At 38.4% G+C, this 12,559-nt stretch overlaps 1 protein-coding gene across 1 annotated transcript in view; it reads right to left on the reverse strand.

Moving 5' to 3' along the window:
• PAPPA2 (pappalysin 2) overlaps positions 1 to 12,559 on the reverse strand; it is a 62,071-nt gene that overhangs the window by 25,526 nt on the left and 23,986 nt on the right. Inside the window, exons 4-8 of the mRNA XM_053469389.1 lie at positions 10,475 to 10,768; positions 9,829 to 10,021; positions 9,212 to 9,333; positions 7,024 to 7,516; positions 1,542 to 1,670 (exon numbers count right to left, since the gene is read on the reverse strand). Of these exons, the coding sequence (XP_053325364.1) occupies positions 1,542 to 1,670; positions 7,024 to 7,516; positions 9,212 to 9,333; positions 9,829 to 10,021; positions 10,475 to 10,768 (1,231 nt within the window). The remainder of the gene's footprint in view (positions 1 to 1,541; positions 1,671 to 7,023; positions 7,517 to 9,211; positions 9,334 to 9,828; positions 10,022 to 10,474; positions 10,769 to 12,559) is intronic.

Below are 12,559 nucleotides of genomic sequence, written 5' to 3' on the forward strand. Positions count from 1 at the left end.
TACACCTAATGTGCAAAAATTCCATCACCCCATCCTATTATATCACTTACCCTGGTGAATTTAACACTTTTCTAAAACCTTCCCAGAAATAATTATTTATTAAAGTACTTTTTTCCTCATTCAATATTATTTTTAGTGGCAACACTTAATTGTCCGCACGCTAAGACAATGCAGCCGGGGGCCACCTGTGCTGTCTGTCTGCCACCTGTCTGTACGGCAGATATTCCGCAGCACTATTCCACCAGCTATGCTGCTTTACCTGCATGCCTGGAAAACTTGTTGAGAATGATCGCTAAAATACCTTCCCCTGCTGCCTGTTTACAGGATATATAAACCTGCCTCATCCCCGATCATTGCTCACTTATTCTATTTAGCCTGCATCAGCAACCAAGCTATCCATTATCTGCTTTCATTATTGCTGCCAACTCTCGCTTTGCATCCTTACTACTCTGTCCTCTGGCTTCCTGATTCTTAACTACTTGTTTGCCTTAACCCTTTGTGCTTCGCACCAGAACAGCCCCTGCGCAGTGGTCTACCGTCTAGGAGGTCTTTTCTCTACACCTCCTCAGTCACTTGCACAAGTGAGTGTCTCCTTGCAAGTGGCCTCCACTACAACCAACTGGGCTCCTTGGCCCTGATATGAACTGCCATGTGATACAAAACCAGGGATAGTTGGTGTAAGTTGTTGTCATGGCAACCAAAAAGGCTTCTTACACAGCTTTCTATTATGAAATCAACAGAGGAACAAATTAAAGGACTGATCTGTGACAGTATTTGCTATACATACTACAATCAATGGAACAGCAAGTTCAATCAGAAGGGTGACATTGTAACCGTTAATCTCATCATTATAATTGACTGGAAAATATATTGGGTCTTCATAAATAATTCTAGTAATAAATCTGGGTGTTTAACTGAAGCTCCTGTCGACCGGGCAGTCTTTAGAGTTACTGAAAATCTGAAATAAAGGGTCAGGTGGCTATCGTTTATAATGATGTGACTAGCTGAACTAATACAGCTTCTGTAGGGACGTTCACACTATTTTTATTCTGCTTCTAAATGCTCCAAAAAAAAAACAAACAAGATAAGATCAGCAGCCCTGTTTCAGTTTTTAATTACATTTAATTTACTTTTTGTTAAAATGATTGTTTGCTGCTTACACGACGTATCTTTATTACGTGGTATCTTAACTGACATCATAATTACAGATATATATATCTCAAGTCAAGACATCATTTCAGGAACAAAAAAACATAATAAAAACCGAATATAAGAATATATTCTAATTAAAAATATTTTTTTGTGAATGTTAAAATATAGAAGTGGAAGCAATTGTACAGATCACAACAAAAAAAATGGGTGGTATATGATGGCTTCTTATTTGATGACATCATCAAGGAGAATCACATGCAAGAAGCAGGATATTGATACATTTTCATATGTTTTGCATATTCATGCCATATTTGCACCTCTAATAATATTACCTCTAGTATTATTACCTTTATGACTCATATAAACGCATATAAAAAAAAACAACTTACTCATGGATTTCTCCGTCTCCACAAAAGGGGTCTCCATGTACATGGATAAGTGGGGGTGATGGCTCCCCGGCCTCGGTCCCAGTCACCACCTGTACCTGATAATGGTATCTGTGCCCCGGCGTGACTTCCCTGTGCAGACAGACAGGCAGATATAAGAGGCCATTTACATTAAACATTTTGCAGAAAGCCCTTTATTTTACACACACGTCTGAAAGTAAAGTAGTGTTATTTGTATGTAGTAGGATATTTTCCTAAAATGCTGTTCATGACGTTCAGCTTTAAAATCTAAGTTTGCTTTAAAGACACATCCCCGCAAAGTTTTAGCTTTTAGAGTGATTGGGTCTATTTAACACCTAAATTTTAGCTAGCAAGAGTTCCCCATTCAGACAACACAGAATTGTAACATGAAAGAGAAAGGCTTTATAGTGACATAATCACAAAAGTATTAATAGTAGTATGCTACTCACATAAGGACAAAATAGCAATATATATATATATATATATATATATATATATATATATATACACACATATATATATACACATATATACATATATATATATATATACACACATATATATATATACACATATATACACACACACATACACACAACTTATTAGGTTCTATTTAATTTTTGGATTACATTTTTATAGAACGAGTTCAGTCAAAGCGCTCTTTGGAATTTTGTAAAATCAAAAGAAATGGTACGATATTTGTAAAAATCTGCTCAATTCAGCTCATATTCCATGGCGTCTAAGTGAGATTGACTATATCTGAGAAACGTATGGTGTCGGACAAAGAGGTTTATCAAACAGAGTAGTTCTTTGAAAATATCACAAGTTATTTGCTATTTTCCATAGTAATATCAAACAGCCTCATAAATCATTTGAAGTTTCCATAGCAACATCAAACAACTTGGTAATGCATTTGAAGCTTTGAGAGCAACTTCAACTATCCATCAATTATCATTCTGAAAGTGGAATGATAAAACTGAAATTCTCAGCTATGGCTGTTGAATGTGGTTTACTTTTCCAAAGCTATCCCATGGCTTCCATTATTTAACTCTATAGAAGCAGGGCAATCTTTACAACTAATAGACACAGGGTAATCTTGCCCCATGCCCCACTCCAGGCCCAATCATACCAGCAGCAAGAGGCATGCAGACCGTGAAAGAGGGTACATTAGACCTGCCAACACAGACCGCTCCAGGATATGACCTCATATCCCAGCGCTCCACAGTACCAGGTGATACACCAACCACAAGGAAGCATTAATGGAGGTCTGTTGGCGGCTACAGAGACCTCCGTCTCCAGTATGGTGGCTGCTGAGGAGGCCCAAATGACTACATGTTCTGGTTCCTGACCCTGGCATGGTAAACGCTCCTTGATCACAATTTGGCTTTGTTTGCTTGTTTTTGTTTTACAATAAAATGCACTATACTTTTTCTGTCCGTCTGGTTCCTGATCCCGAGCAGTGGGTCCCTAAGATTAGCCTGGGTCCAGAGAGATCCTCCTTTTTTGTCTCGTCTTAAAGATAACCCTGTATCTAAATCAAAAGGACATGAAACATATCGGAGTTGATTTACCAAAAACTCAGATCATTCGTCGTGCTAGAGGGTTAGCTCAACTGATGTGACTCGACTTACATGCCAAGCACTCACAAAACCCAAGCACTATGGTAGCTCCCAATTTCAAAAAGTTGCCTTGGAGTGGATGCAATTACTTATGCATCGATGCGAGTGGCAAAGCCAATGCCTCTGAACCCTTGCAAGTCAACTTGGCAGCCAATTTGCAGTCTCTCATCATTTAGAGAATAGACCCAAATGCGTTGCTCATCTCTCATACTTTGAAACAGTTAATGTTTTACCTGCTGCATCGACGCGCTTATCACTGGCTTTATAAAATGTATATCGAAATCAATGTTTCATTTGAACAAACCGTAAAGCAAACTTTGCAGATTTTGGTTTCTATTTGTTGTTGTTTTTTTCCCCAGTGCAAGCTGTTTTATGTAGTTATTTATTTATTTGAGTGGATTATGCATGATTTATTTAAGATACAATCCTGCAAATGTGGTTAAAAATGAAAACGTTACTGCATCCCTTAGATATGTTCCGGAAATATATAACATTCTTTATTATTCATTTAAACTGCACTCTCTAACGTTCTCCACTGTGTCCTCCGAGGAAATTGATATGCAATATGTGTAGTTTGTAATACGTTGTGGTCTGTAATTAAAATAACTGTTCAAATGCAAATTGTTGAAGATGAAGAAAAAAAAAAAGAGTTTATTGGCAAAGGGAAATCATTTTAAAATAAAATAAAAATAAATAAAAAGAGAATGAGATGCACAGAATTATGATGAAGATGGTATAATATTGTTGGATATTATTATTTTTATTGATTTACATAGGACCATCATATTCTCTGGCCCCGTACAATGGGTAAACAGTAGTGTGTAACATAACCAGGGCCAGCCTTAGGGGTGTGCGACCTGTGCGGCCGCACAGGGCGCCATGGCAACAGGGGTGCCTGCCCGGGACTTAAATTAAAGCATAGTTTTTTGTTTTTTTTTGTTTTTTAACTTTATTTAACATCCTCCATATTAAATAAAGTTGTTTTAACTTTATTTAACATGGAGGATGTTAAATAAAGTTAAAACAAAAAAACAAAAAACGATGTTTCAATTTAAGTCCCGGTGCCGACGTTTCATGCTGAATGCCGGAATTATTCCAGCGCTCAGCTGTGAAGCGCGCACCGCGGCAGATCGGGAAGACGGATGCCTCCCGCTTCCACCGCAGGACTCTGGCAACGAGGTAAGTAAGGATAGGGAGAAGGAGCAGGGAGAAGGAGCGGGGAGAAGGAGCAGTGAGAAGGGGCAGGGGGGGGGGGGCGCCAGAGGAGTAGTCCGCACAGGGCGCCAGAACACTTAAGGCCAGCTCTGAACATAACAATTTGGACTTGAAATATAGAAAAAGAATCTACGGATTAAAGGATGGATCATTTGTAACCCTAATACACATACGTGTTCTACACCACCGTCATTTCGTGGCCAGGTGTACAGAGTGTGCTCTATAATGTCAGATGTCACCCCATATAAGAATACTATACTAATAAAAAGAATGTGTTCTTATGTGTTTCCTAAGCAAAAGGGAAGGAGGTGTATATATTGAGCTTATTCTTAGGCAACACAATTGGTCCAGGTCTCTCTATCTGTAACCCGTTCCATGGCTGTGCAGAATTCCATGGGAACCACTGATATGAAGCGATATCTCAGCAACGCAAGTACCTGCTAACGCGGGACACAAGACATAAGAATGACACAAGACACAAGCTGAATTTGCATTAGCATAAAATACACAAATGGGAAAAAAATGAACAAGAAAAATATTATAGAAAGGGCAAAAAATGTGACAAAAAAGCAAGAGTGTGGAAAATGTATTAATTTACTAGTTGGACTGCAAAATCTGGTAAGACAACCCTCCAAATAAAAAGGCATAGAAATCTAGGAAAGAAAAGGTTGGACCACAAAACACAGAAATGAGTAAACCGAGTAAGGGAAGAGGTGTCAAAAATAAGAGGTCAAAATCAATTAATATATACAGAAGAATAGAACCCTCAATATGTCCTTGGTTAACACCAGAAAAAAAGTCTAAAAGTGATTGAATACAGATAAAATAATAGTTCCCGTACAAAACCGGATATACCCATGGGTTCTTAAAGAGCTTAGCTCAATAATAACCAGGCCACTTTTTTAACTTTTCAATAAAGGATTTGCTTTCATCTGGAGAAATCCACTGGATTGAGAGAAAGCAGATGTAGGCAATAGTTCAAAAACGAATACCATCTCATGGTGGAAATTATAGATGTGTATGCTTAACATCTATAATTGGACTGTTACTGGAAAGGTTATTATTAAGGGATATTCTTGAGGAATACTTTTTATACAACAATATCATTAGTGGGAGTCAGCGAGCTTTTTGAGTAAAAGATCATATAAAATTAATTTATTTGCTTTCTCTGGATAAATACACAGAAGTATAGACCACAAAGGGTGCTGCAGTAATTGAACTCTGCTTAGGTAACTCTTTAGAAAAAGACAGCCGACAGTTGCTTTCAACTGAAGATTTTCTGATTCATCATTGAAGGATCTGCCCATAACCCACTTCTAAATTTACTATGAAGGGTAAATCGACATTTATATAGGTGATAAGGTCGTATAGGTTTTGTCGAGCTAGGGTAGTATACTGATTGTTTATTATTTTTTATTATTTTTTTATTATCTAGGGCTCTGGCTCTATCTATCTATCTACTAATATTTTATAAGGTTATATTACAAGGTTTAACTGCAAAAAATGTAAGGTTATGCATTTATAGATACATATATACCTTTATTAATTTGTCAGGGAGTCAGTGTACAGTGAACGATTTGCATGTAGACAGCATGATTTTTTTCGAGCTGTAAAGGATTAAGAAACTGGCAACAGATGTCATTAAGGGAATATGATATTTTAGCGGTTAGGGTAAACTTTCCAAACTTGCTTTGTTTACTACGGAATGGGCTGAATTCTCAGGGGGTTTTTTTTTTTTGCTGTTAATTTCCTTTAAACATTAATTACGTGTCAATCAATAACGCCAAATGCTGTAAGTTTTATGGTGTCCTAAAATGTTAGCCAAGTAAATATGCATTTTTTTTTTTATAGACGCAAGATGTGGCAACCCCATAGGACCTGAAGTGCATAATCTTTTAAAAAAAGGGATTAAATCTGTAACGTGTTGTTCCTTGCCTTGTCCAAAATTATTAACGACAGAACAATCTATATTTTACAAGACAATACCATGTTTTATTTCTTAAAGGTATATGGTGTTCAGAGGTTTATTGAGACCCCTGTGTGTGGAAAACACTCTCACTGATTAGTGTAACGTTACAACATGTAACGTTCTGAGCATTAAAGTGATTTCCACAATATATTTGAGTATCGCATTCTTCAAGACATTTTGAAATATAGCACAACTTAGAAAACATCTCCCTCTTGCCTGCACTTTGGATTATTTACACAATGAGCAATCATTTGCTAAGGTGAAATAAATCATAGTGTTTATATTAAAAATGAAACCACCTACATTCAGTATGGTTCATTAATACCAAAGATAATGACTTATTACGCTCATCCCAGATCTCCACCCACTGTGTCGTGTTCTATCCCTCACGCACAAGCACATTACTCACATATAACCCTAATAACAATCATGCGTTTATCTTTGTCATATATTTTATGTTTCAATAGTTTTTGAACTATGTTCTATCTGAGGATAATTTTATGTGTCAGGAAGAAACTAACCAACTATGGACTATGGTCCTTTATATGGACTATCTACAGCTCCAAACAGCCACACCAACAATGAATGAACATTAAAGTACTTACCTGCTCCACAGCTTCAAATGCACAAAGATTATGTTGATATATTGGTCTTTACTCACCTGTCTGTAAATATACGGTGGGTTTGAGTCCATTTTCCATGGCGATCTCTTTGGAAAGGTGGGTCTCTGAGCACCCTGTATCTCACAGGTTTGCAAGATGAACAAAATGGACTATGAGGCATAGATACAAGAAGAGCTGCATCTATTTCCATTAGCTCATCAAAAGTAAAAATACGAACTCCATAGACATTCTGTTCCGTGGCCAACCGGATGGTTAAAGGCATGTCACAGAAAGCTTCCATAGATCCCATGTGAATAGTTTCTCCGTGGTCCAGCAAGACCTCAATGTCTGACACCGAACCAGCTAAATTGTGAGAGAGGTATGTTATCCATATAGTGAGGGTCTGAGGCAAGACAGGTTTTTGGAATTTGAGCTCCAACATGCATCCCTGGGGCTGGGGACATGGAACAGACATGTTGGTGTGGTACAGGTGGAGCTCCGGGCTCCAAGCTTGTAGACTTGGTTCACAGGGCCGATCAACATCTGGAGGTCCTGGATGGAAAAATACATAAAAGTATTATTACTAGCACTATACTATTTTTACTGCATCTGTACCTCTCGGTTGTCGTGACCTTAAATCTGTATCTCTTGTTGGTAAAGATGATACCTTTATTGGCTAAATGAATTATGATTTTTTTTCTTTAGACCTAAGCAGTCGTGAAAGCATACAATCTAATGCTAGTCAACCAATACAGGTATCTTTACCAGATTTTCTTATTATGTCTCAATGGCTAAGACTGTTCCAAAAGCCAAGGATTATGTATTTCTCTAAAGAAAACAATGAGCTGAATAAAAATGTTTCCATACATCATAATCAATAAGATATGAACTTGTAATGAACTAAATATGTTATTTATTAAGGGCAGACACAAAGTATCTTTTGGAATGACGATACCTAGCTGATTTACCGCTGTCTGTTCCCCAGTGCTCGGCTTGGGTGTCTCTACTCTTCTCTAACTATACCTCTTATCTCAGACAGCTAATCTCTTAATTTGGATTCCATTACCAACTCTACGCTGATAACACACTAATTAATAGTGACTAATAAACCTTTCCTCTCATGGCCTCTTGCACTCTCTTCTAGCTCGCCTCACTGTCTCTCAGAAATTTCCCCCTTGATGGCATCTCATTATCTGATGCTCAGCATCTCCAAAACAAGCTTTTATTTACTACCCTGCCGCTCTCTCCCCGATTACTGATCTCCATCACTGTTGAGAATTTCACAATATACCCAGCAGCCCAAGTTGGCTGTCTTGGCATTATACTCAACTCTGCTCTCTCATTTACTCCTAACATCCATTTGCTCACCAAATCATGCCTCTTTCACCTGCAAAATATATTTCAAATTCACCCTTTCTTTACACAAGACACTACCAAAACACTAATTTATTCCCGTGTGATCTCTGGTATGGATTATTGCAACTCCCTATTAACCAGCTTCCTTCTTTCAAAACTCCAATCTGTTCTACCAGACTCATTTTCTTATCTCGTAATTCCTCATCTGCTGCCCCACTATGTCAGTACTGTCACAACTGTCTCCACATACCCTCCAGGATACAATTTAAACGGTTACTTATAGAGCCCCTAACACCATTGTGCCCCCTATATCCCTGATCTTGTCTCCAAAAGCTTTATTAACCACCCTCTGCCCACACCTTTCTGCTCTCCATAATCGTTATCACTTCTTCCTACTCACACATTCAGGATATTACCTGGGCTGAACTTATTCTCTAGAATTCCTTGTTTTCTTACACACTTTTCTAATTCTAAATGTTAATGCTCACTACAAACCCACCGGTTCAAAGAGGCAGTCCCTCATCTTCTGTCTCATTCCCCGGCAAACTCTTAACCCCTTAAGGACAATGGGCGGTCCCTAAACCCATTGAAAACAATGCATTTTGAGCCCGTACATGTACGGGCTTTGTCATTAAGGGGTTAATAGATTGTCTTCCGCTCTTGTTACCCGTATCGTACTAGTTTAACATGTGTCAACTTTATAGCTAATTATATCAGTTTGAATGTAATTGTTAATTTTCACTTTCCCCTACTGTAATAGCATTAAAGAATCTGCTAATGCTCTATAATTACATGCAATGAAGTATTAGTGAATACTCCTGTGAAATAAACAATACCTGGGTAGCCTGGACACAGGCTACAAGCGTCCTGCAGGAAAAAGTGATGACGTACCTACTGCTTCTTCAGGTGTCCAGTACCCAGAATAATCACAGACACGGGAGGAGGACGCCTGGTACGCATACTGCTGAAATGACCCATCAGCCGCACAAAATGCACAAACCGATCCTGGTTCCCTGTGTAACAGAAAGAAAAGGGTGGTGGGTAGGAGTCCCAGCTTTCCAGCAGAGGTGGTGGAGGTTAAAACAGTGTAGGAAAATAAACATGATTGGGACAAACATAAGGCTATCATGAGTATAAGATCAAGGTCGGAATCATGTTTAAGGTTTCTACAGCAGGACAAAAATGGTTAGAAGAGATGGGCCAAATGGTTCCCATCTGCAGTGGGATTCCATGCTTCTATTCTATGTTTCCAAGTTGCCTTTCTTTCACTGTATTTACTGACTGTTTGTAAATGTTCCATGCCAATCCGTAATTACATTACCTTGGTTATTCTGTCATTCGCAGTTTCTTGCAGTGTAGTACACACAATCCATAAAATAATGCAAACATTAAAAGAAATGTTTCTTTGGGGTGAAAACTTTTTTTTTATGTATTGCACATTATATCAGGAGCCTACTCAACCATTAGCCTGTTCTTACCATAGAGAGTTCTTATGGTGTAAGTCCTACCTTTCAAACAGTTCTCCACTTATCGGGGGAAGCCAGTGAATGGTAAGGGAATCTAAGCTCTGTTTAACCACAATAGGTGGAAGGGGAATAGGTGACGGTTTCTGACTTCTAGTCCAGCCTTGATATTTCAGGTCAAGGTAACAATGCATTCGGGCCACTTGGTTTGGGGTGAAGCTATTAGTGCAGTCATCATCTGAAAGTTAAGAAAGAAGCGTTATCTATTGAAAAGACGATACTCTGTATAATCAAATGAAACATCCAGATCTTGAATGCACTCCTGAAATATCTCCAGGGTCAATAAATGGAAGATTTGTGCATTTTATATTTGGAAATTAGCTTTTGTTCTGTGAATTTCTAATTGATGATTTTGTTATGGTTAAGAAAGCTCATAGGAAGAGTGGTTTTGGTGTAATTCATTCAATATATGCACCTACGGAAATCCCATAGTGCCTTTATAAACACAGATGTCTTTGTCTGAATATGAGAGCTCCAAGTACACCCAATGAGTGATAATCAAAGCAGAGGTTCTAGATCTTATTGGGTGTCTTCAATGTGTCCTTCTAAACTTATGTAAGCTTTGTTAATTTCCATTTCTGCATTATGCCCCTGCGCTACAGATGCTAAGTGTGATTGAGTGAAGACGTACCTGAATAACTCATGTAGTTGTTATAGGGTGTCCCTGTGTAAAACATGGTCCCACACGTGTCGTTGGTTGGGTCTGGGTCTCGGCAGAGCTTGTTTTTCGGTGTAGGGGCTGTGTCGGCACACAGATCCCCTGTCTCCATGGATGGCTCCGTTTCACTGCATGGATCGTCGCAGGATTCACGCTCACTTACACCTTTAAAAACGTGGTAAAGACCCAACACATGCCCCACTTCATGAATCATGGTGTTGGTGTGGCCTGGCATGCCGTAATAAGCAGGGTTCAACACTACGCCACCTGCAAAGAATATGGTAAGTCATATTGACAGATCATCTGACGCCCTTCATATAGCGTTATGTATGCATTTATGAGAATATAAAAGTTTTTTAAACATTTGTAAAAAATGTTTTGTTTTCCCCCCAAAAAAACTTATCTTAATGTACTCTTATAAACTAATCGAGCAATACAAGAATAAACCAATCTACAAAGCAAACAATGTGATAATGTGAAATATCCTGTTTTGTATACATGCAGGTATGTAGATCATGCGCAATGCAGCTACATCTTACTACTTACAGAAAAGGGTCGTATCCATGGTGCATCCATTCAGTTTATTGGGATAAAGGTTTTTGCATCCCATGTCCCAACTACTGTCAGCACCATGGACAGAGCCTGGAACACACATTGGTGCTAGAACCGACTGCTAACAATGGTGTCGTAGAAGATATTTGTGCTGTTATTGTGTGTCTATGCCTGCGAGTTTAATCAGGAGCAAGCATAGATTTAATGCAGTTCTTGGAAAAACTCAAACGGAGGACCCCAGAAAACAACCGAGTGCAAGCTCTGCTACAGATCCCAAATATCAGCCTCACGGATCTGGGAAAGTTCAGTGAGACATTCTTGTCAATGGGACTTTTTTTTGCCACTGAGTGGCTACTCAAACACAGAGTGGGGTGCGGGTGTTCCACTACAGCTCTAGAGCTGCAGCTTCTTCTAAAGTTAAGTAATCTATTTTTTTTTACCATACAAAGCACTTTGAGAAGTATCCTTTCCAGAGGAGGCGGTCTGGTATACATTGCTCTCTCTCTAGTATGTTAAGCAAATAAGCTTTAAACCATTTTCTTCATTTTCTTTCACGGCTTAATCACACAAATTCAACAAAAAATGATTAAGGACATTTTCCTGTTTCTATAGCAACAACGACACAGTCACATGACAAGTATTTTTTTTAGCTTAAGTTATCAAATGAACATTAAAATTTGGGGGATGCTTTCAATGGTAACAGATGCACTTAGTTAGAAAAGTGTTAAATTCAGTTCTTTACTTCACTGAGAGGGTGGCAAATAAATGGAACTGCCTCCCATCAGAAGTGGCAGAGTCTTATACAGTGTGAGAATTTAAACATACAGTATGGGCATAACACCATCCAAAACTGATTAAGGTCGGAGTCTTTACATCATGGAAAGTGGGCAGACGAGATGGGCTGAATGGGTCTTATTTGCCATCAAATTCTATGAAACACGTTCTGCTATTGCTACTAGCTGGTTCCAGAGCTTATATATCCCCCCGGGGTCTATATTGTGATGTTTTTCTGAGATAGATACATCCGATCAATGCATCTTAGGACCTCTCTATATCATTTATTAGAAGACAACCAATCCCATATTGTGTGATATGGAAGATGTTTCTGAATGCTCCGAAATCACTTCTCTGGTAATGATGAAAAATACAGCACAATGCACTTTATTCCCATGTAGTATTATCACATGTGACCAGGTAAAGTGATTTTTGAGCACACAAATGAAATGATTAATGTGTCCTGCATTTCACAGTTGATGTAATTATAATTTTATCTGCACTGCCCACCGATCTGGTCATGTTCCAATAACTTCCTTTCAAGCAGTCATAATTACAGCAGAGCCGGGTTGCAATGGTTTCGGAAATACAAAATTAAACAAAGTGGATGTAATTTGAATAGGTTTGTTGCAAAAAAAAAGAAAAAAAAAGGAAGGAAGTAAGCAGAACAAATAGGACCGGTTTGTGGATCTGTCTGAATCCTGAAATAGATTTACAGTGATGTGGGACGGT

This window comes from Spea bombifrons, chromosome 6, assembly GCF_027358695.1.
Source record: "Spea bombifrons isolate aSpeBom1 chromosome 6, aSpeBom1.2.pri, whole genome shotgun sequence".
Taxonomy (NCBI): Eukaryota; Metazoa; Chordata; class Amphibia; order Anura; family Pelobatidae; genus Spea; species Spea bombifrons.